The sequence below is a fragment of the Mustela nigripes genome, chromosome 6, assembly GCF_022355385.1.
Source record: "Mustela nigripes isolate SB6536 chromosome 6, MUSNIG.SB6536, whole genome shotgun sequence".
Classification (NCBI taxonomy): domain Eukaryota; kingdom Metazoa; phylum Chordata; class Mammalia; order Carnivora; family Mustelidae; genus Mustela; species Mustela nigripes.
The window spans coordinates 69222466-69247186 of NC_081562.1; the positions used below are offsets into that span (position 1 = coordinate 69222466).

Consider the following 24721-nt stretch of genomic DNA (forward strand, 5'->3'; position numbering starts at 1 on the left):
CCCAGTAGTGCAATTGCAGGGTTCTAGGATAGCTCTATTTTTAATTTCTTAAGTAATCCCACACTGTTTTCCAAAGTGGCTGCACCAACTTGCATTCCACCAACAGTTTGAGAGGGTTCCCCTTTCTCCACATACTCTCCAACACTTGTTTCCTGCCTTGTTAATTTTGGCCATTCTAACTGGTATAAGGTGGTATCTCAATGTGGTTTTGATTTTAATCTCCCTGATGGCTTATGATGATGAACATATTTTCATGTGTCTGCTAGCCATTTGTATGTCTTCTTTGGAGAAGTGTCTGTTCATGGTTTCTGCCCATTTTTTGATTACCTGTTTTTTTGGGTGTTGAGTTTGATGAGTTCTTTATAGATCTTGGATATCAGCCCTTTGTCTGTAGTGTTATTTACAAATATCTTCTCCCATTCTGTGGGTTGCCTCTTAGTTTTGTTGACTATTTCCTTTGCTGTGCAGGAGCTTTTTATCTTGATGAAGTCCCAAAAGTTCATTTTCGCTTTTGTTCCTTTCCTTTTGTTTTCCATTTTCTTTATCCATTCATCCTTCAGTGAACATTTAGGTTGTTTCTGTATGTTGGCTATTGTAAATCCTTTGCAGTAAGCCCGGAGTTGCATTTCTCTTTTGGAGTTAGTGTTTTTGTTTTCTTTGGATAAGGACCCAGAAATTGCTGGATCATATGGTATTTCTATTTTTAATTTGCCTGGGAGTCTCCATACTGTTTTCCAGAGAGTGCGCCAATTTAATTGCCTACCAACAGTACACAGGGGTATTTTTCCGAGATGTTAAAGGAGCTATTTGGGGGAGGGAAAACTATCTGGTAACAAACTCAAATAGTACCAAAGGCATGTAAAGGTAAGGAAACTTCCTTTCACTCTCATTCTGATATAGAGTTCCACCATTTGCCTCCTTCCAAACAATTCCTGTGACCTTTTCTTATATCCTTCTAGAGGCCCATATTCTTACCTCTACTTGCATACATGTGTTTGTACATTAACCTTTAGGCTCTTTTTTCAAAACTGGCAATAATTCTTTGCTCAGGTTCCCATAATCAAAGATTTTTACACACACACTCACACACACATAGTTTAAAGAAAAGAATTAAATATGAAAATGTATGCACTTAACTCCCAGTTAACATTAGAATATGACTAGTACAGTTAGGAGTAGAAAGTGACTAGTACAATTGAAACCTTTTGTATATCTTTCTCTGTTGATTTCCTTTCCCTCCCTAGAATCAATTAACCATGGTGTGCTATGTAGTTCTTTATTTTCTCTCCTCCTTTTACTTCCTGCCTCCAAATACAGGATTGTCTTATTACAGATGGACAATTGGCGTGTTTCTAACTTTTGGCTCTTATAAATAAAGCCTCTGGGGCACATCCTTGTATGTGTCTTATAATTGACCTATGTACTTGCTTCTCTTTGGTATTTACTTAGGAGTTAAATTGAATAGAAGGATATATGTGTTTTGCTTTACTAGATACTGCAAAACAGAGTTCCAGATTGCTTTTACCAGTTTATTTTCCCACCAACAATGTATGAAAATTCTATTTGCTTCATATCCTTGCTGACACCGGTAGTATCATGTTAATTTTATCCACTCCGATATATGAGTCTTACCTTCTTGTAGTTTTAATTTTTATTTCCCTGAGGGCAAATTATGTTGAATACCTTTTCATATGTTTATTGTGTATTGAAAATCCTTTTGGGAATTATCTTTGCCAGTCCTTTGCCGTTAAAAAAATTCATTTGTCTTTTCAATTTTTTTAGAGTCTTTGTATATTCTAGGTGTAAATTCTTTGTCAGAGATACATTTCACAAGTAGTAACTTTCCATTCTGTGACACATCCCTTATCAGATCAATGTATTGCAAATAGCGTTCTAGTCTGTGGCTTGTTTTTTCGGCTAGTCTTGCTTTTTCACTCTCTTACTGGTATCTTTTAGAAAACAGCAGTACTGGGTTGCCTGGGTGGCTCAGTCAGTTAAGCATCTGACCCTTAGTTTCAACTCAGGTCATGACATCAGAGTCGTGGGATTGAGCCCCATGTCGGGTTCTGTGCTTGGCACAGAGTCTCTTTGAAGTTCTGTCTCTGCCCCTCCCCCACTGTATAAAATAAATCTTTTTTAAAAAAGTGTTTCTTTTTAATGTAATTAAATTTATTTATTTATTTATTTATTTATTTATTTATTTCGTGGCTTCTGTGTGTTTTAAAGAAATTCTTCCTTACTCCATGGTCATACTTCTGTTTTAGAGTTGTGCTTTTCCATTTAGATGAAATCCATTTGGAAGTGAACTTTGTATGAGGGAGTCAATTTTATTTTTCTCCATATGGATACCACATTATTCTATTACTGTTTTTTGAGTGGTCTATCCTTTCTTCCCTGATTGACAGTGCCAGCTGTTCAATATTAAGGCTCCATAGAAGAAGACTATTTTTGGCTCCCCAGCTGTACCTTCTCTCTCTCTCTCTCTTTTTCTCTATATATATTTGTATTTTTGTCTGTCTCTTATTTAAATGGCAGCCATACTATGAACAATTTTGTTTGTATTATTGTTTTTGCATTTACAATTTGTCTTAGAGATTCTTCCACGTCAGTACATACAGATTTATCTCTGTTTTACCCATTTTCTTAGCTGTAAGGTATTCCTTCATACATATGTATCTTTTAATTGAATACAGGATGCCATAAATTATAAGTTACCCATTATTTTATGCACTGAAATGGAAAAAACATCGCTAAACTATGATGCAGTACTCTGCTGACAATCCTGACTCACTCATGAATTAATCATACCAGGCTTTTATTATTATTTTTTTTAATCTGTGTTTTCAGAGGACATCTGCAATTCTTCCTGCCATCATTTGCGCTGCTTGGCTTGTGATAGGCATTTTTATTTTTGCATGTAGCTTAATAACAGAAACTAACACAGCTTTATCTTCATATGGATTTCTTCCTCCCAGAGGTTCCATGAGAAGACTGGATGTTGCTTTGCAGGAAAATATTCAGTTTCATTTTTTCAGTGTTACTACAAATGTTTGTTTGACTGATATCAAATATATGTCCTGCTCCTGTCTTTGCACTTTCTGTTCAGTGATTTCTCTTTTCAATGCCAAGTCATATTGTAACTTTTTAAAGACATTTTAAATGGCAAACTCAGCATGTATGGCATCACCAATGCCCATAAGCCATTGGAAGTACCATCAGTATGAATAGCTAATTCCAAGTCTGGTAATGCCAGCTTTCCCATGAGTGCTACTTGGCCAATAGCAGTTGTAAAACGCTGAGTCTGGATTTCAGACATGTTAAATGTGAGAAAAAATTGATATCTTAGAATCAATGAAATACGGTAGCATAATTTATGCAAAGAGTGTCCTATTCATCACCCATTTGTTGATAGAACAAACATAAGAAGTATCATTAGTAAATTGAATAAAATGAGACCATTAAATTTGGGAATCTTAAAAATGCAGGCTTTCTACAAGGAATTTAGGTTGTAGACAAATTCCCTAGTTCACATGAAGACATATATTCAAGGAAGTTTATTGCAATTCCCAAATTTTCTGACAGATTGGATGTGAATGTGAAAGGAGATAGGTCAAGTTTTCCTTTGGGCCAGAGCAACTGAATAGTGACAATTTGTTGGGATGCGGAAGAGTGAGGGACAACGTTTTTCTTCCGTATTTGTTGGAGCGATGATGGGTAGAGTCTAGAGTTCAGTTTGGGGCATGGTAACTTAAGCTTGAGTTATCAAGGAAGTGGGCAGATCTACAAGTCTGAAATTTGGGGGAGAGTTTGGAATTTAAGTAACCTTCTTAGTGTTTAACATATAACGCCTTTAGAGTCAAGGGAATATGTGAAGTTATTAAGAGTAGAAATCTAGATACTAGTGAAAAGAAGGTGAGAACCAAGCCCTGCAGCATTAAGAAGAAGGAGAGATAAAAAGGAATCAGCTGAGAAGTCTGAGAAGGAACAGCCTGTAAAGTTGAAAGAAAAACAAGAAGTCTTGGTATACCAGAAGCCAAGTACGGCACATGGAAGTAATGATCAGTTGTGGTAGATCCTGCCCACAGGACCAGAAAGGTGAGGCCCAAGAATTGACTATTGGATTTGGCAACATGAAGGTCCTTGGTGAGATGGTTGTCCTGGAGTGGGACATGTGGTAAAGAGAATGTGTTTGTTTTAGATGGGAGCTACTACTACATATTTCTAAACTGATGGAATGATCTAGAGGAAAGAGAAAATTGATTGTTTAAAAACTAAAAAAATTTCCCATGCTCTACTTCTTCATGATTCTACTTCTGAGAGTGACAGTTCAGGCAGGCAGTGATGTGTGACTAGATGAAGGGGACAGAAGTAGAGCACATCCATTTGCTCCACTGCATCACACAATGTCCCACAGGATTTGGGACATTATAACCTCCTCTCTCCCCTTTCTCTCTTGAATCTATAACATTCTGACTTTTGACCACCCCCCCCCCACCAACTCCCACTGAAATATGCTTGTCAAGATCACCAAGGACCTTCACATTGCCATAGCCAGGAGTCAGTTCTTGGGGCTCCCTTGAGTGTACCGTTCAGCTCACTTAGGATCTCACTTGGTCGGCTGGGTTGAGACTTGCCTATTTGGAGAGCATCTTCATTGCCAATGTCAACTCCCTGTATTGGTCTGAGTGACTCTATTCCAGGCCCATTGTGTCCTTGGCCCAGTCAACTGAACCAAATTAGATGGAATCACAAAGTCAAAGTCTGAGTGCTGAGTCTAGGTAGTGAGGAGATCCTGGTTTTGAGGCCATTTTTGATACAAGAAAAATGCTTCTGTAGCATTTTCCTGTCCTCTAAAGAAAGGGGTCAGCAAACTTTTTCCTATGAAGTCAGGCGCTACTCATGTCTGCCTTTGTGGCACAGAACCTCAATAGACAACCCATGAATGCATGAATGCATGTATTCCAATAAGATTTTAAAAAACAGGAAGCAGGCTGAAGTTTGCTGACCCCTGATCTAGTCATTTCAGAAAGGGAAATGAAGCATGGTGTTTCTAAGAGTGACTCATTCTGGCTCTTCCTGGGTACTTCCCTATCAAGTTTTCTTGACCACTTGTTTAATAATCCATGCTAAAATTTCTGTTTAGGGTTGATTTCAGATATACCAAGCTGTATTTCCCGGATGCTGGTATAGGAATACTGTCTTTCCCCCAAGTGCTCATTCGCCACAATTCCAGCACTAAGTGTTGAGTGTTTCCGTGGTCCCATCTACAGTCCTCCTAATGTCACCTTCAGGCTTTGCGTTTTGGTAAATACTGAATTTATTTACCACTATTACCGTTAGAAATGAGTAGGTATAAAAACAAAAATAATTGCTGTTTGTTGGATGGTTGAAAAAGAGGAGGTTCTGGGTGCTTTCCACAGTTTATCTAATTTACCCCCTTACATTGATGCTATATGCAGTCATTATGACTGCATTTATATAACCTTAGACAGGCATTTGTTCTTTTTTCCTTATCCTAAGTTTTCTCTTAACTATGTGCTTTCTAAATTTTAAGGTCAATCTTATTTAAAACCTACAGAAGAGTGCTATCCTTTCTTTTTGTCAAGTGTTAAATATATACTGTCTTTTATAGCAAGCCTCAGAATATTCTGGACTTTAGCTTTCCTCATGGTGTTCTTTGAATGTCCACATATGAATTCGGTTAGTTTAAGAAATAAGGCAGGAGACAAAGGAACATTTTCTCTGTGGTATCAATGCAACATAGGAAGTTTAGTATTTTTTTTTTAATCAAAGTAATTCAGATTTGGCAAATAAGTTATCTAAGTTGTTTTCACAGCTCCTCTCTGTAAACAACTTATGATGTAGTAAACCTGGTATAACAAGGCACAGTATTCTGTGTAGGGGATGGAGATGGCCTTGCACATCACTGATTGTGCAGATTAGCAAGAGGTAGAGAATTACAGAAACATTTGTAAGCAAGTGTGATGGACATTTTATCTAAATGCACAGAAGTGCAGGGTACTGTGATAGCATGTAACACGAGTACCTGACTTTGTAAAGAGGGTTCATTTTCTGAAATGACATTTAAATTAAGATTGGAGGGTTTGTATTACTTAGGAAGGAGAGGGGATGTCTTAGTGGGCTGCCGTGACAGAACACCACAGAGTGAATGTCTTTAACACTAGAATTTGTTTTCTCACAGTTCTGGAGGCTGGAAGGGTAAGATCAAACTGCCATCAGGGGCTAGTTTCTGGTAACAGCTCCCCATAGAGGTCTACCTTGCTGTGTCCCCACAGAGCCTTCTGTGTTGGGGGGGGTGGGTTGGGGATCGAGTAAAGAATTCATATTCTAATGTCTCTTTCACTTCTTAGAAGGACACCAGCCTTGTTGAATTAGGGCCTCACCCTTTTGACCTTGTTTGACTTTAATGACCTCCTTAGTCACATTGGGGGGTTGGGGCTTAAAATTGGGGGTAGGCACATTTCAGTCCATAACAGGGAGAAGGAGAGTGGTCCAGGGGGAGTAGTTCAGGAAGACATTGTAGAGGCAGGAAAGTGAGGGGGTTTGAGCATGAGGTACGTAGTGTGTGAGGGCCATGCTGAAGGCTGAGATAGAAGCAAGAGATGCCTCGGCTTGAACTCTTTCCAGAGTAAGAAATCTTGGGTACTTCTTGTTTTAAACTTTGATATTACAAAGAGAGGTCTGGGTTAAGAGTAGAAGATCTAGAGCTTAATAATTGAGACCTTGGGCAAATTGTTTGGAGCCTCAGTTTCTTCAACATAAAAATTGAAATTAAAACCCTTAACTTCCTGGCTTCTTGGATTAGATGAGGCAATAACTGAAATGTCTTAGAAACCAAAAACTATACAATTATTGAGGATTTTTTAATCATTCACCAAACCAACTAATTTTTCCTACAAAAACTACACGAATTTATTATCCCTCTGTTTTGTAACTCATACACTGAAGGCCTTGCCTGGACCCCTGGTCCTCTCCATATTTCTTCTCGTGCCCCTCAGCCCAGTATTCTTCACTGTTTCCTCCTCTAAAACAATTGGGCTCTTTTTAGAATAAAAAAAAAAAAAAAAAAAAAAAGCCATGCCACTGTTTTTGGAAAAATGTTCTTGTTATTCCCAATTATTTTTTTCTGTCCTGTGTTTGTCTTAAACAGACAAATGCTTAAACAGAATTATTCTCAAGCCTCCACACGGCTGCTGTGCTTCTCAGCCCCTGGGACACTTTCTGCCATCATTCACATAACCTCTGAAATTCTGCCTTTTTATGTACTAATTTTCTGACTGACTCAGAAGTGGTGATTTTCCCTGGAATTCGTCACTTTATTTTCCATCATACCCAAGGGTCTTGTTATTTTGTGCAGAATATATATGTACTTAATACTTTTGTATATGTGTTTGTGAGGTATAATAAAAAGATGAGTATTTTTTCATACACATCAGAATTTCAACTTAAGTCAATGTGGTCCCTTGAGAAGTGACATACTTTGCATCCATGAGATTTTATATTCCTTATTTCCCATGGCTTTTATTATTTTTTTTAAAGCCCTCAATTCCTTATATATTGAAATAATCTGGAAATTAGAAAAAAGAATAAAAAATGTTCATAAGGAAATGAGACTTATTGAAACAGTTTCACAGCTTATCAGATGTTCTTATTTTCTCTTTACTTATGTGGCTTTTGCTTTATTCAAACGGAAGCCTGACTGGGTCATTATAGAAGTATGTTTCTTAGCATTTAATGAATATTATAGAAGAAATTGCTCTTAATTATAGCAGTAGCACAGAATTTAAATTGCTTTCCAGGATAGAAGGGAGAATTAAGACAAAACAGATAATGGTTCCTGAGGCTAGAAACAGATAGTCCCCAAGCTCCCTTCCTAATGCAGTTACCTACCTATTTTCAGTCTTGAAGCAGTGTGGGCATTTGCAATAAAGTCACAGAGTTCTTTTCATGAGAAGACAATCAATATAAGTAATCATTTAAGGATGAAGGTGACCAAGCTGTGATCGACACTAGTACTTGAAGTACTTGTGGAAAACAAAACAAAACAAACAAACAAACAAACAAAAAACATGAGTTGGCTTTGCTTAAATTTCAGAAAATAAAATGTTAGTACACATAAACACATTATCTCTCAGCATTGAAAACTTCTCATCTATAATTTACCTGCTTGCTAAGAATAAAAGTGTTACTTGAAGGTTTATTGATTTTTTTTTCCCCCCAGAAAGAGATTTCATGCCTAAGATTATTCCATTTTTCCATCTGTGCTCTCTATACCACCACCTAGTGGAGAAAATGCAAGCTTACTGTCAATTAGAGTCAGGAAGAAAATGAGTAAGATGAAATTTATCCCACATTTCCATGATGATGAGGTATTGCTTCTAGTGTAATGCAGGTTGTGAAAAATACATGAATTAAGAGTGACAAAAGTTCAGACATTTGTGTGGTTTCTAATAAAATGCTTATCAGTTTGTCCACCAATAAACTATTTTATTCAGAAACTGAGAGGATAGATAAAGTACTGAGGTTTTGTGCTGCAGATTGGATTTCTAAGTTGTGTTGGGAAGTTTCTCTTTATTACTCAATAGGAGGGTCCAAAACCTTTTCTTTTTAAGTATTAAGCTTCAAAGCTCCTCTGATATGAATGTATCATTGTATTTACTTAACTGATAGGTACATAAAAGTGTGGAGATAAGTTAGTCAATTTTTATCAAAGCTGGGAAGAAAGACAGGTATGTATTATTATTCTGAAGTTTTTTGGGGCAAATGAACCTTTGAGGCTCTTCCCTCTTTACTGGTAGGGGAGTCCTGTTCAGTCCCAACTAAGAACAAATCCAAACAAGTGAAAAACCAAAACCCATTGTTGCTTGCTGACTCTGGCCATCCAAGCCTTTCTCGGTCTCTTGTTCACATGGAATACAAATGGAATCATCTTCCCACTTTCTGAGAGTTACATGCCTTTCAGAGGACATCAGTGTGCACACATACAAATGCATTTTTTATGCCTATGAATATTTTACTTACCCGAGTTTTGATGATCTGGGCATAAAGTAAGGCATAAAGCCCCTAGGTAGTGGAAGGGAGGCAGAATAAAATTCAGAAAAAAAAAAAAAAAAAAAACCAAAAACCAAAAAAAAACCCGGGAACCACTTTAGTCCGTTCATCAGGCAAACAAAACGGTCATACACGGTCAGCTGGAGTTGAGTCCCTTCTTAATTCTTACCATGACAGACTCTTAACCACCATGTAGGTGTAGGCAGACACTACGCTGCTGAAGACTGGACGTAGCATTTTTTCATCCTGAGACTGTCAGTGTAATAGTCCTGTGCTCGTTTTCTTATTCCCAAGGATCTTGAATCACATAGAATAGAGCAGTGGTCTCTTTTGCCTTTATAATACATAACCTCAAAGCTTTCAGTCTTTCTGTTTTCCTCCTTAGGAAACAACTCAATAATTACTTATAACTGTTTTGTGCTGGAGACAACATAGTTTTGTGTGGTTGGCTTATGCTTTCCCAGTGTTTGTGGGGAAAGACCATGTTCTATCTTTGTCATTCATGACTCAAGTTCCTCAGTCCTTCATCCTCTGGCTTTTTGGGGAATCTCCATGTCATCTGGTATCTTCGCCTTCTGTGAAGCTCCCCTCTTGCCGTCTCCTGTCTGTGACCATGGGGTATAGTAATGGCACACTCACCTATACCCACCACCTGTCCCCCACACCCACCCCGGCATGTCTTGAAGCGGTTAGTAATCTGTGAACACAGAAAGGGAAGTTAGAAAAGCAAATATTGCATTTCCTCTCTGGAGATGAAAATCATGTTTGGGTTCTTCCCTTTTTCAATTCCTAGTCAATGCAAGGTGTTATAAAACTGGTTGTCAAAAACATATTTCTCCTCTCAAGGCCCTCCTCACAAAAAGTTGTGATAAATTTCTTTTTCCCCTAAAACTGTAACTCAGAAGGCAAAGCAAAATGGATCCTTTCTCAGCACTCTGGCCTTTGTGTTTCGTTCTTAAAAGATTATCTGGCTTTGTGTAACTCAACTTGAGAAGTAACAGCCCCCGTACTTAGCCCCTCTGGGAGAGAGTTACAGATCTGTTCTAGACTTTAAGACAGGTATCTCCATTTACATTAACAGTTGTGTGTACTTTTACTCCATCACAGCCTTCTCTTGGAGTCAAGAAGCCTACCAAAGCCCTGATCTTTGTAATCTTGAGCCCAGTGGGGCCTTATTTTTCAAGTGGAACCTTTAAGCCAGTGTCCCTTTGGGCCAATCCGAAGTACGTGAGAGCCTGGAAAGGTGGGACTGGGGACTGCAAGATGGGAGGGTAAGTGAATCTGTTTCTGATGAAAGTTAAGAGTCCCTCACAACCCTTCAGTTATCACCATCTCAAATCAGCCCAAGTACATATATGTTAATATTCAAATTGAAATGCCCTTTTTCTGTTTTGTGTTTATTCTTCAGTGTTAAATTGTGCTAGTTCAGGGACACCTGGGTGGCTCGGTTGGTTAAGATCTGCCTTCGCCTCGGGTCATGATCCCAGGGTCCTGGGATCGAGCCCCGTGTCGGGTTCCCCACTCAGCGGAAAGTCGGCTTCTCCCTCTCCCTCTCTCTCTGCTGTTCTCCATGCTTGTGCTCGCTCTCTCTCAAATAAAATCTTTTATAAAAAAATTGCGCTCATTCAAAGGATAACCTGTGACGCTTTATAAGGGAGAACCACCGAGTGTTACACAGGAGCAAGAACTAAGACAAGTAAAGCGGGAATAACACGAATGCTTTGAATTCACTGCCCCTGGAGGCTGGTGCTCTGGCAGCCGGCGGACAGGTGGCCTGAGAGAGCGTCTGCTGCTGGGGTCGAGGCTCTCCGCCGGCTCCAAGGAGTCCTGTCTGGGGAAGGTGCCCGCTTCACTCAAGTGCTGTCTTCATTGCCACAGATTGTAGCTGTACCTGCTGCCAGCTGGCTGAGGGACAGCCCTGCTTTGGCTCTGTCAGGCCAGTCTCATTGGCCATATGTAGCTGGCTGGAAATAAAAGAGCATTTGAAAAGTGTTAGACAATTTCAGGGGTGGACTTGGCCGTGAGCAGAGAATGCCCCTCTGGGTGAGCCTAAATAGCCAGATTCACCCGGGGGCTCTTCCTTTTGTGTACACTGAGGCAGCAGTAGGCCTGGGAGGTGACGCCGTGGCGACTTCCGGGCTTAGGGAAAACACACAGACTCAGGGAGGCCTGGGAGTGTCTGGCGATGTATGGCTGGGATGTGAGAGAGATGTTGACAGCTGGGTTTGAACCCTCTGTTGTCCCTCTGTTTTTTGTGTTTTGTTTTTGTTTTTGTCTTTGTTTTTGTTTCTGCCAAAAAGAAAAAAAAAAAGGTTAGAAAATTCGGGGTCCGGTCCTCCCTGCATTTTTAGCAGCTGCATTCTCTCAGTAGCCAGAGAAATCCTAACGAAGTCCGTTAAACCAAGAAGTCCCTTTCTTTTCCTTTTAGCGTGGAGCACTCCTTCCTGATGGTGGGCTATGCTAGTCAGGTTGAAACAACTTCTTTGGGGTGTTTTCTTGATGTCTTTTTCACCTGTTCAGACTTCTTCACACAGCATAGGCACCCCTGACACCACACGTATCACTTTGTGAGAACCTCCCCTAGAATTTACCTTACAGTCAGTCAATCCGTCTTTGATGAAGAGGTCCTAATAAGCTCCTTTTTCCTCTTTGGATTTTGCTTTCTAGCTCCCCCTACCTGCCCAGGGTAAAGGTAACATGGGGGTGTTGAGAATTGCAGGGAAATTTAGTTTTAGTGCTGGGGACAGTTTGTAACTTTTTATGAAGATGATATAATGCAGTATGAACAGAATCCATGATCACTAGAGGCCAATTAAAAACTGTCCTTTTCTCTGTGCAGCACGAAGAGTGAACCCTACTGTTACTATGGGCTTCAGTTAATATTAGCGAATCAGTGTTGGCTCGTCAGTCCTGACAAGTGTATACGAATGTGAGAGGTTAACAAGGGAAACTGAAGGGGGAGAGAAGACATGGGGGAACTTTTTGCTCACTTTTTCTGTAAACCTAAAACTGCTATAAAAAAATAAACTCTCTTATAAAAAAAAAGTAATACTTGGACTCATTAGGCTCAGGTGGGCCATGATCAGTGGAAGTTGGCATGAAACCTCTTAGGGAAGAGAATATTGGGTCTTATAAATAAAGCAGGAATGACAAGCGGGAAGGCAATAACCCAAAGGGGGGTCTTTTAACCGAAGACGTGCAAGGGGAACATAGGATTCTTCATTTAGTATCAACTTATTTAGTTGGCAAAGACATTTGGCAGCCCCCTTAGATTTTATTATTGCTTCTTTTCTAAACCAATTAATTCAACAATTACCTTCCAAGCTTTTTAGCACCTCTGTAGTCAGTTGACATTTATTAAATAGCTATTGATTTTCCTCAGCTCAAGAAAATTTCTGCCTTCCCAGTTAACCTAAGGAAGAAAGAGAAGGATTTTTTACTTTTTTAAAAGATTTTATTTATTTATCTGACAGAGAGAGAGACAGTAAGAGAAGGAACACAAGCAGGGGGAGTAGGAGAGGGAGAAGCAGGCTTCCCACCAAGCAGGGAGTCCAATGGTGGGACACTATCCCAGGACCCGGGGATCATGACCCGAGCTGAAGGCAGACACTTAACAATTGAGCGACCCAGGTGCCCTGGATTTTCTTTTTATTCTAAGATTACTCTACTTCTTTGAAGCCATCAGAGATAATGTTATTCTTTTGTATCTAAATATGCATAAGTGAGAGAAGTAATACAATGTTACGCAGCTGAAGGAAAGTTCTAGCACCATGGTTCTCACCTATGGTTACAGATTAAAATCAACTTTACCAACTACTCTGGGTTCCATGGCTAGAGCCTAAGTAAGCATCGGAATTTTTTTTTTTTTTTAATTTAAATTCGAGTTAGTTAACATATAGTGTATTACTGGTTTCAGGGGTAGATTTCGGTGATTCATCAGTTGCATATAACACCCTGTGCTCCTTTTGTCAAGTGCCCCCCTTAACATCCATCACCCAGTTACCACATATCCCCCCACACCTCCCCTCAGCAACCCTCAGTTTGATCTCTATAGTTAAGACTCTCTTAGGCTTCATCTTCCCCTCCAAAATCTTGTTTTATTTTCCTTCCCTTCCCCTATGTTCATCAGCTTTGTTTCTTAAATTCCACATAAGACTGAAATCATGGGGACGCCTGGGTGGCTCAGTTGGTTGGGCAGCTGCCTTCGGCTCAGGTCATGGTCCCAGCGTCCTGGGATCGAGTCCCGCATCCGGCTCCTTGCTCCGCAGGGAGCCTGCTTCTCCCTCTGCCTCTGCCTTCCACTCTGTCTGCCTGTGCTCGCTCTCGCTCTCTCTATCAAATAAATAAATAAAATCTTAAAAAAAAAAAAAAAGACTGAAATCATACGGTATTAGTCTTTCTCTGACTGATTTATTTCACTTAGCATAATACCTTCTAGCTCCACCCACGTCATTGTAAATAGCAAGATTTTGTTCTTTTTGATGGCTGTGTAATATTCCTGTGTCTGTCTGTCTGTCTGTATGTGTGTGCGCGCGTGCGGGCACCACATCTTCTTTATCCTCAATCAGTGGATATCTAGGCTCTTTCCATAATTTGGCTATTGTGGATATTGCTGCTGTAAACACTTGTGTGCATGTGCCCCTTCAAATCACTATTTTTGTATTCTTTGGATAAATACCTAATCGTGTAATTGCTGGATTATAGGGTAGTTCTATGAGCATCAGAGTTTTTTAAAGTGAAAACAAAGTTTAGAAACACTGAGTTGGAGGAAGGTCTTTCATCATTGGAACATCTTTATTCCCGATTTCTTAGTTTCCTTGTTAATATGGAAAGAATTGGCCCTGCCCCCACTCTATCTTAATTAATTAATTAGCAAATTAATTTATTTTTACTTTAATTTTACCCACCCAGGTGCCCCAAAGAGTTTTTTTTTTTTAAAGATTTATTTATTTGTTTGTTTATTTGAGAGTGAGAAAGAGAGCATGGGGTGGTGTGAGGAGGTAGATAGTAAGAGGGAGAAGCAGACTCCCTGCTGAGATCTGGGCCTCCAGGATCATAACCGGAGCCAAAGGCAGTCACTTAGCCAACTGAGCCACCCAGGTGCCCTAGAAGAGATATTTTTTTGAAAAACTTGATTTTATTAGGCTATAAGAGGCTCACATGAGCTGTTTCTGAGCTTTTATTGTTATTGCTTCATTTTTTCCAAATAGCCCATGCAGTGTATAAAGTATTCATATTTGCCAGATGAATCCATTAAGGCAAAAATATGAACTGACTCACTTAAGTGCACACATAGCCAAATAGTAGAAGTTCAAGAGCTGTACTAAAGTCCACTGGCCCCAATCCCATGCTCTTTCTATTGGACTGCTGCTAAAGTTTCATTTATCCTCCATTATTGAAAAGTATTCATAATTTTAACTCCACTGTTGCTTATTTAGCATTAATTCTGAATCTGGGTGGTCCAGCTTTTTATAGTTATCAAACAAAACCTATATAAAGCATTATATACTCTCTAGATTGGCTGCTAATTTTCATTTTATTATCTGCATTTTGAAGGTTGTTGTTTTTTTTTTTTTTTTTTTAAGATTTATTTGTTTTGGGGTGCCTGGGTGGCTCAGTGGATTAAAGCCTCTGCCTTCAGCTCGGGTCATGATCCCAGGGTCCTGGGATCAAGCCCCGCATCGGGCTCTCTGCTCGGCAGGGAGTCTGCTTCCCTTTCTTTCTCTCTGCCTGCCTCTCTGCCTTCTTGTGATCTCTGTCTGTCAAACAAATAAAATCTTAAAAAAAAAAAAAAAGATTTATTTATTTTTGCAAGACAGAGAATGAGCACGAACAGTGGGAGAAGTGAAGGGGGAGAGAATCCCAAGCAGACTCTGCACTGGGTTTGGAGCCCCATGTGGGGCTCGATCCTGTGATCCAGAGATTACAAGATAATGACCTGTGCCAGAATCAAGTCAGATGCTCAACTGACTGGGCCAACTAGGTGCCCCATTTTGAAATTCTTTTAATGAATCTTCTATGACTTTGATGTGAATAAATTCATGACCCATGTAGCCATATAATGTAAGGCCTATTTCCCATAGTTTTTCTATAATGTTTTAGTTATTTGTCAATATTCTTGGAGTTACAAATCAGAAAACCAACTCAAAGGGTGCCTGGCTTGCTCAGTCAGTGAAACGTGTAACTCTTGATCTTGGGCTTGTGGGTTCATGCCTCACAGAGGGTGTAGAGATTACTTAAAAAGAAAAAAGAAAAAAAAAAGAAACAGACTCAAATCATCTTAAGCAGGAAATTAATTGAGGGGCTCATGTACGTAGGACGGCAGCGGTGGACCCACTAGGGGCTCAGATCATTGTTGCCAAGTCTCTTTTGCCCTTGTGTATGTCCTGCTCACCCGCTATCCTTCTACCCAGTCTGTTTCTCTCTCTCTTGCCCTTCCTTCTGGTTCTTTCCTCCCTCCATCTCTTGTGGGAGCTTCTGCCTGTACGTTAGCCTTGGGCTCTCCTATTTCAGATGCCTTCTCCTGTGAAGGGTAGTGATCGTGAACACAATAGATGCCAAGCTTATGTCAGAGCAAACAGGCTGCCATTACCCCCAAAGGGTAAAATAACAGCTTTCAGTTTCCCTACATTAAAATGAATGAGTGAATCACTCAAAAAAGGGCTTATATGAGCAGCCACATGCCCACCCTTTAATTCAGTTGTGTAGGGCAAGGTATAATGACTTCCAGTCAAACCAAGCAGATTGACTTGGCTCCAACGGAGGGCCCAAAGAGAATATAGTGGGATGAAAATGGCAGACAGCCACAGTGAATGGGGCTCTAGTGCTTAACTGATACTTTCAATTAGACATTTTGATCTCGACCAAATGTAAAAGAGGCACTTTAAAAGGCCTAGGTGGATATTTGGTGGACGCTGACGTTAATGCTTTGTAGTAGTTACTGTAGTATTTTGTTTCCACGTGCTTGGGGTGGGGGGCGTCATAATCCAAGGGTAGGTTTAGGTTTCCTTTCCAAGCCCTCGACTATCATGTGGTAGTTCTTCTCAAACTTGTTTGCTAATATCCTGTGAAAACCGAGGAAAGTGAATTATACAACCAGGGGCTTAGGGAGGCAAGCAAACATCATAGTTATTTGAGGACTTTTACGTATTATCTAAAACATTCATCCACATGTTGTAATATACTCCATAACTTTCTCATTCAAGTTTGATGAAAGATAACAAATTTAATAAAATATTGTTAAACTAAACTGTTATTCTAGGAAGATGTGTTATCTTTCTTTGATTTTGAATAATCTAGGATAAATAGTGCAGGTTGAACAAAATGGGCTTTTGGAATACGTTTGGTTAAAAATCAGGATTTTTAACATTTTGTCCCACCCTTTGGAGAATATAGACATTGGGCGTTCGCTGTCTCTTGGATATTATCGAAAGGTCTCCGTTAAGAGAGCACAATTTGGTGCTTTGCTACTTCATGTAATTTGATACACGTTTGGCTAACGTACAGTACTGGTGTGAGGTTTCCATGAAATACCCACAGATAATTTCTTGGAAGTTGAAAAAATACCTAAGAACTTTTAACTGTTACCATTAACTTGGCTATCTACCTTTGTCCTCAATATCTCTACTTTTCAATTTAGGATGCCACAATTTTGCTCTGTTCTTTCTCTGTCGCTCACGTGAGTGCAGTTAAATCATTTAGTCTGTCGAATGAGTTTCCTTTAATGTTATGCAGTTAACTAGAGAATATACATGCACACACATGTAAAAGGCATGGTGCACTGACTACATCTGTATACAAATTAAAGTAGGGAAGATAGCATAAGAAGGGTGGTATATTCACAGTCAATATGTTTTCTCTTTCTGAAAAGGAATTACGGCTCATCCCTTTTTGCCCAATGTGAAGCCGCGGATCACGGCTGTCAGCAGGTTCTGTGGCTCTACGGAGAAGATAATCAGATAACTGAAGTTGGAACTATGAATCTTTTTCTTTACTGGATAAATGAAGATGGAGGTAATTCACTCCAATTTCAGCTCTTTGCAATTTGTCAATCATTTTAAATGAGGCAAGAGAAAAAGGAACGAGGACCTTAGAATAAGGAATAAGTAGCATGAGCCCAAAGGCTAAGAACTACTGTGCTTTTGTTGTTCAAGTAGAAATGAGTGTAAATTCACATAACTGAGAAAAGTTTTGTTTGGGGGTTTGGGCTCTAGAGGTGCTTATTATGGAGATGTCAACTTAAGGAATTTAAATCTCCGTGCTTTGAAGATGTATTGCCTTATTCCCTCTGCTGTCTTCTTACCCATTTTCCTATCCCAAATCCCTTGCATTTGGAGATCAGTCTCCGGTCAATTCAATGGCCATTCATCATATGCTATAGGCTGAAAATGTTGTAGTTACAAGTGTAGTCTGCTGATTCTACTGATAGGACATTTAGTGTATTTTCTTGCTAAAAGTCATGTAACAGTTGTTGCCCTTTCTGCATATTTTGATAATATATCAGAAATCTTCCAGGTTTACTCTGGAGCTCAATTTGATTAAAACACACTATTTTTAAGGGCACATTGGTCCATTTTGGGAATTGTACTTAGATCCTAGTTCATTCAAGACTGTTAATATGTGTCTACTATAAAAATCTGTATTTCTTCATTGCCTTAAATATCCTGAATGCTCAGTATCTTTCTTTTCTATTTTTTCAGTTAGTTGGCAGAGACCATAGGGGTTTAGCAAAATGTTGACAATGTCTATGGTATTGGATGAAATGACCAATAATGGGGGACAGTACATATATATGCATTTATTTCCATTAGAATTTTAATAGTCATAAAAATTTAAAAACATCTTTTTAGGTTTGTTTAAGTTCTTAGGCTTTTCTTTTCACAGTACTGAGTATAGAGACTAGAGATATAAGTTTCCAAATATTTGTAAAGTCTGAGTATTCATTTCAATTAAAATTTTTAGTGAACTTTTTCTTTTAAAGTAGCTACAGTAACTTCTATTGCTCTTTTGGTTTTTGGCTACTTATAGAGGAAAATGGTGATTCAGATGTGGCTGACTTCAGAGCTATGCACTAATTTGAGCATTAGTTGCAGACTAATAAGATGAGCCTTATATTCCAGTCAGTTGTAGAATAAACAGGTGTGGTGAGTACACCTTGTCCTTGGGTTGGCCATTGGTAATCCTTGACATTTGAAAAGCCAGATGCAGATCATGCTGATTCTTCCATTTCTATTCTTTGTGCTTGGCACTGTTTAGAAACAAAATTTATACTGGAATGTTTGTGATTTCTAAATTTGAGTCATTGCAAATGACATATTTCAAAAGCTATGCTTGAAAGATGACAGCCAGTTTTACACTCGGTATTTAGGAGAAAATATATTGATTCAACTCCTTTCTACCTGCCCACTCCCACCTCCAAACCTCCTTCCCCCCAAGAAAACCACACAACCCTTACAAAAAAAATACATCATACAGAAGTGGTAACATCATTATTTATGGATGGGAGATGTCAGGATTTAAGTACAGTCTGAATCAGAGCTACACGATTTAAAACAGAAACCCTAGAAACTTGTCCTGGCGAAAAATTACCCGTTATCCAAACAACAATCAAGAACCATTTCCACCATGACTTTTAAAGGTCAGAATAGACATGAGTGAATTTGTCTTTTGGCTCTTAGAAAATATATCAGATCTTAGAAGTTAACTGTTATGGTTGCCTGAGATGGCTTTAGTTTTAATGCTTTTTCAACTTGTGGGTGTTCACCTAACAGAGCAAATAAAATTTGAAATAAGGAGAAAAAAAGTACAGTAAATGTTTGGACAATACCACGAGAGAAGTCAATAAAATGTCAGGAATGACCTTTGGGCTAAAAACAAAAGATGACACTAAAAGAACTCTATAGTACCTTTGATTTATACCATGTAACTTTTGGAAAATTCAAAGAATAATGAGTTGAAAATCAACAAAATAATATTGATTTTCACAAACTTTACCCCTCGGAGGTCTGAGTAGAGTCCTTTCAGTAAAAACCTGCCATCTTTCTATGAGCACACTCACTGCCCCTTTTGGACAAGATGGCTGTCCCAGAAAGGTATACCAAGTAAATAATCTGTCCTCATAGCCCAGTGCTGTGAACTGTAGCTATCCGTGGTACTGGGCCGGTAACTCATGTGGTTTTGATTCTAGTAACAGCGACCCTGCGAACAAGATCACACAGCACTGATTCTCTGCCTCACTGTGTCGCTGAGTAATTTACCAAACATGCTTACTATTCACAGCTGGAACAAACCATTTGACCTTGCCCTAGTCTCTGGAGCTACCCTGAAAATAAGACCCAGTTGTGTGGCTGAGTTTAGAGTTAGTTGGGAGAATGATCATGGCAGTGAATATTGCCACGGTCTGCGTGGGCCCCATGAGCCTTCTCAGACATCAGGCATTTGTAGACTTTGTTTGTGGCGCCCTCCTTCCTCAGATGTGTGCATGGCTTGCTCCCTGCTCTCCAGTCTTTGCCCACATATCCCTTTCTCAGTAAGACTTTCCTCAAGCATCTTAATAAATGGCAGGTTCCCTCCCCTATCACTCCTGGCATTTCCCTCTGCCTTCCCTCTTTTCTTTCCTTTTTTTTTTTTCCTCCATAGTCTCATGTATATTTAACATAATACTTGTTTGCCTCTACCTATTAGAAAGTAAACAGGAATTATGTCCGTTCTGTTCACTTTTATACGCACGGTGCACAGATAAGACAACTGCAGAGGGTAGGCCTTCAATATATTATTTGTTGAATAAATAATCCTTGTGCTGACAGTGTTTGGGCACTACAAACCCTATACAAACTATAATTTAAAAAAAATAATGAATTTTTTATTAGAAATTGACTTTGGGATGTCACAGATGACATCTGCCGTTACTGCTTCTAAATTCTTCATCTCCTACCAATGATTTCTTTGTCAAAAACAAGTTGTATTTGTAGGCTCTGTTTTCCTCATGTTGGGCAATCTGGAGCCAGTTCTGGCTCTTGTAAGCATGTTTGTGGTTGCAGAGGAAAATGAATATTTCTCACCCAAATGTTGTCATGTCATCATCTCTGTCTGGCAACCAGAGAAACAGATGTTCTGTGCCTTGACCTTAGGCTAGTGGTTGCAGTTTTGGGTGTTAAGTATATTTCACAGAACTGCACTTGCCCATCCAAGGCCTCTGTTTTTATTTAACTTTATGTAGTCTTAGAGCTCAGCAAGCTTTAGGAAAGGTCCAGTTCGGAGGCGCTGGAAGTATGTTTGTCTCTCGGTGTGGGGTCTGCGCACACACGCACACACACACATACACACAGATCCCCACATTTATGTGTCCAGCTAGCTAGCTATCGCAACACACAGGTTTATTTTGAGATCAACACTTCTAAACATGACAAAAAGTAGCCCTATGACCATTGCCAAGAACAAATTTTCTCCTTTCCAGAAAGTGGTTTTCAGCAGATGATTTTTAGAAACAAACTTCCAAAAAATCATACTGCTGTCTCCTAGGAAAAAAGGGTTATTCATTCATTCATTTATTTATTTTTTAATGCGGAAACACTTATTACGTACCACACTGGGCCAGGCACAGCACCAAGTTCGGGGGACACAGGCATGAAGGTAGGGTTTTGGTCTTTCAGACAGCTTGTTTGTTGGGGATGTCTGGGGGAACCACAGGGGTGTAGGGGAGCCCCGACCACAGGATACTAAAAGAAAAGACAGTGGCCCCAGTGTTGGGACACATAAGCTCTGATCCTGACTCTCCCCCGGTGTCACCAATCTTGCAAGTCATTTATGTTTAGAGAGCCTCTCTCTTTTTCTGGAAAGTAAGGATTGCGTGAGGTGATTTCTGAAGTCCTTTTTAGCTACTTAAACTGGCTTGGGGAGCTTACGGAAACCACTGTGATTTCTACAGTTCTTGCTACCTGGCAATCCTTTCAAGCATATGCTGTTTATTGCTCTGCAAGTAAACGATAAGCAGCATATCTGTTACAAGGTTCAACATCTTTATAGAGTGGTGATTTAAGGCTTAAATTTCCCCCCCTAGATTAGACTCCTGGGTGCCAGATGTGGGGAGGAGAAGGGGAAGTTGAGTACCAGACTTTTCCTGTAAGGAGAGCTTGTGCGGTTGTCGGATCCCGCAGACAGATCATCATACCGGCCCCCGTGTTGGTTAGTAATGCATGTGATCCTTCTCACAGTACAACAGTGTCTCAGCCTTGGCTCTCCATGAATCACACTTGGACTTATGTTTTGATCTTTTGGATTTCTTGTTTTCCTCTCTTTTTCTTTGTTAGCCATATCCATGCTTGAGCCTACCTTGAGCGCATTAACATTTGAGTCATAGAGGTATGAAGTCAGTATCTCTCCCTCTTTGATGTGGATATCCCTCCAGGTTTGAAAATCATTATAGATAGGGATACCTCTAAAGGGCAGTGTAGAAACGGTGACCAACCTGAAGAAGCAAACGTACTTCCTGTCCTCCACGGGAGTCTCAGATGGTTTGGTAATAATGATCAGTGTTCCTGTATCCAATCCAATCTAGGTACACGATCCTAATCACTAACCAGCGTTAATCCACGGAGGTAAATTTTGACTTCAGAAGGTTCCTCTTACTGTTTGGAAGTGGAACATCTTCTCAGGTTTTACTAGGCAAGGATACATTGAAGATGATTCGATGAGTGGCTTTATTTCCTTATTCTTCCTCCTCCTCTTTTTTTTTTTTTTTTTTTTTTTTAAATAAAGATTTACCTGGAGTGCGAATTGATTTGGAAAGTTAGGTAATGCAGACTGGTAACATCATCTTCATGTTTATTATCAGCAAAGTTGCGAGAAACAGTTTTTTTTAAGTGGCTGTTAATATAAGGCATGGCTAATGTCGTTCAAGTTTGAAAATATTCCAATTTCTAATTGACAGAGGAAGAACTGGCAACTCCTCCACTAGATGGCATCATTCTTCCAGGAGTGACGAGGCAGAGCATTCTGGACCTGGCACGCAAGTGGGTGGGTGCCTTTGACAGGAACAACTTTATAAGCATGAAACAAAAATCAATCGAAATAAGCCCGGCTTCGTGTCGAAATAATATTCTGTCGTTCCATCCAGTGTTATCTAATCTTTAAATCTGAACTTGAGCCGAAATAACTCTTCCAGATGGACTGTCTTGGCAACACTGCTAAATAAGTATTGTCTGTAGGAAGGGCGGAGAGAAAGCAGTTTGGCGAGTTATCCTAGTGAGGAAGTCTTCTAGTACTAATCTCACACTCTTTGCCAGGTGTCTCCTACCAGCTCACCTGGTTTATACTCCACGTGCTACCATTTTGCCCATCCTAAACTTCTCACATCTGAGTGTGTTGTTTCTAGTCGGCAGCGATTTCTAGTTCTGCCCTTCCTCTATTTATTCCAATGTAACCATGCTAGTCAGAGAAATTAAAGAATTTTACTGACATATAAATGTTTACTAACATCACATTATTAGTTTGGCTGCCTTTTTCCCCCTTCCTTCCTGCCCCCTGTCCTCCCCAATTCACATACATGCTTATTTTAAAGTCAAAACACTCAAGCAAATGTAGTTGTTTTCAGTAGAGCTTCTCATCCATGTGACACAGGCAAGCACGTTAAGCCATTTGGTATTGAAATGACATTTATAACATACTCAAGATGAATGTTGGAAGAGTTGGTTATCTGGCAAAGGTTCTTGGATGGAACTTTTGACCCGTGTGTTACAGTGGTCTCCAAGGGACATGAAAAGACTTTGAGCGCACTGTGGTCAAACAGTATTAATAGCACAAATGTTTGGGAACGCACGTATTTTCTAGGAGAGGACTAGCATAGTTTTCTGGAAAAAGCTTTGGAAGTAGAGGAAATGTGCTATAAATAATTCTACAAAACTCTGAAGTAGACAAGACCCAACTGCCACATGCCGGCTGGCACATTGGGCATGACATTTGCAAACTGTTGGTGTCATTTCAAGCAGCTTGCCCTGTCCTAAATATGTTTGCAGTTGGAAAGATGTATTTTCGAAGCTCAGTAATTTTTGTTTTATTAAAGAAAAAAAGTCAACCATGTACAGAAGGTTTGATGACAAGCTGCAAGTGGAAATGCTTTCCCACACTAATGATTTGCTAGCTCAAAAAATAGGTCATTATGGAGGAAGTTTTTCCTCGACTCCTCAGCTGTAATTTATTTTAAAAGCTATTTGAAAACAGTGAGACATAAATGCCAAGAGGCATGTGGGGGGTTACCATTACTTGCCAGACAGGGGAAATTGTCCAAAGATAAGTAAGGGTGAGCAGAGTAAAAACAATTCTGTTTATTTACAAGAGATTTTTTTCTTCTTTTCCAGAACACAGAGCTCATCTTGTTTTCAGTTAACTTGGCTGATTTTCTGGAATTTATTTATTTATTTATTTATTTACCTTTGAACAACATAATTGCAATTGCAGACTGAGATAAATTGAAACTTGCAAAAAGCCATATTTCTATTGCAGACATATTTTCCTACCCTTTCAAATCATACTTACAGCATGATACCTTCTTCTTCTAATGTTTTAAATCACAGCCAAGGGCTGTGATTTTCATTTTTATCGTGGATCTGTATGTTTTTAAAAATACTCTCATCTTATTAAAAAAGAAAGCAACAGAGAATATTTTTTTTAAATAAGATGAGACAGGCTTTGAACTTTAACCATTAACATAAAAGAATGAGAATGAAACAGATTGAAGAATGAGTATTAAACAGATTGTTTAAGCAAATAGCTTAAAAACATCAGGTTTTTTTTTTTTTTTTTCCATTTCCTATCTTCAAGCAAATAAAAGTTCAAATGGTTCGGCAGAAGCTGATGAGGTTATACCAATAATTCAGTGATGAAATCTGACCTAAGGAGATACTAAAGACAGGAAGAGGATTTCTGCTATAAAGTCAACTGAATCAGTGAATTTAGGAAGAAAGGAAATATACAGTGTAATTTCTCAAAGTCCAAGTATACTTTCTATGTTTTAAAATAATGAAATATTTCAGATAGTGAAACTCAGTCTATGTTTTTACTCCATGAAAGACCCAGTAGAGATAGAAGGAATTTTGGAGCCAGTCAGATCGGACCTGAGTTCAAGTTCAGTTTCTGCGCTTAAGTAACTGTGTGGATTTAGGGATGTCATCTAGCCTCTCCTTGAACCTAAGTTACCTTATCCTTGAAATGGGGATGATAATATCCCCCTTAAAAGTGAGAGAATTTGGCACACAGTGGGTGCTCAATAAATGGTAGCTGTAATTATTAATATTATATGATACATTCTTTTTTTTTTTTTTTAAAGATTTTATTTATTTATTTGACAGAGAGAGATCACAGTAGACAAAAGAGGCAGGCAGAGAGAGAGAAAGGGAAGCAGGCTCCCTGCTGAGCAGGGAGCCCGATGCGGGACTCGATCCCAGGACCCTGAGATCATGACCCGAGCCGAAGGCAGCGGCTCAACCCACTGAGCCACCCAGGTGCCCCTATTTGATACATTCTTTTATGCTAAATAGGGTTCAAGACACTCTTAACATAGAGCGCACCCTAATTAGCATTGGGGGTGCCTTATCTTGTGAGACTTCAGTCTTGACAACAAATAAAAGACTAAGAAACCTGGCCTGTATAAGCA

The 24721-nt window shown here is 39.4% G+C and overlaps 1 protein-coding gene across 3 annotated transcripts in view; it reads left to right on the forward strand.

The window, feature by feature from the left end:
- BCAT1 (branched chain amino acid transaminase 1) overlaps window positions 1–24721 on the forward strand; it is a 108020-nt gene that overhangs the window by 70895 nt on the left and 12404 nt on the right. For all 3 annotated transcript variants that reach the window (XM_059402803.1, XM_059402802.1, XM_059402804.1), the window contains exons 6-8: window positions 10180–10343; window positions 16943–17085; window positions 22001–22086. In XM_059402803.1, the coding sequence (XP_059258786.1) occupies window positions 10180–10343; window positions 16943–17085; window positions 22001–22086 (393 nt within the window). The remainder of the gene's footprint in view (window positions 1–10179; window positions 10344–16942; window positions 17086–22000; window positions 22087–24721) is intronic.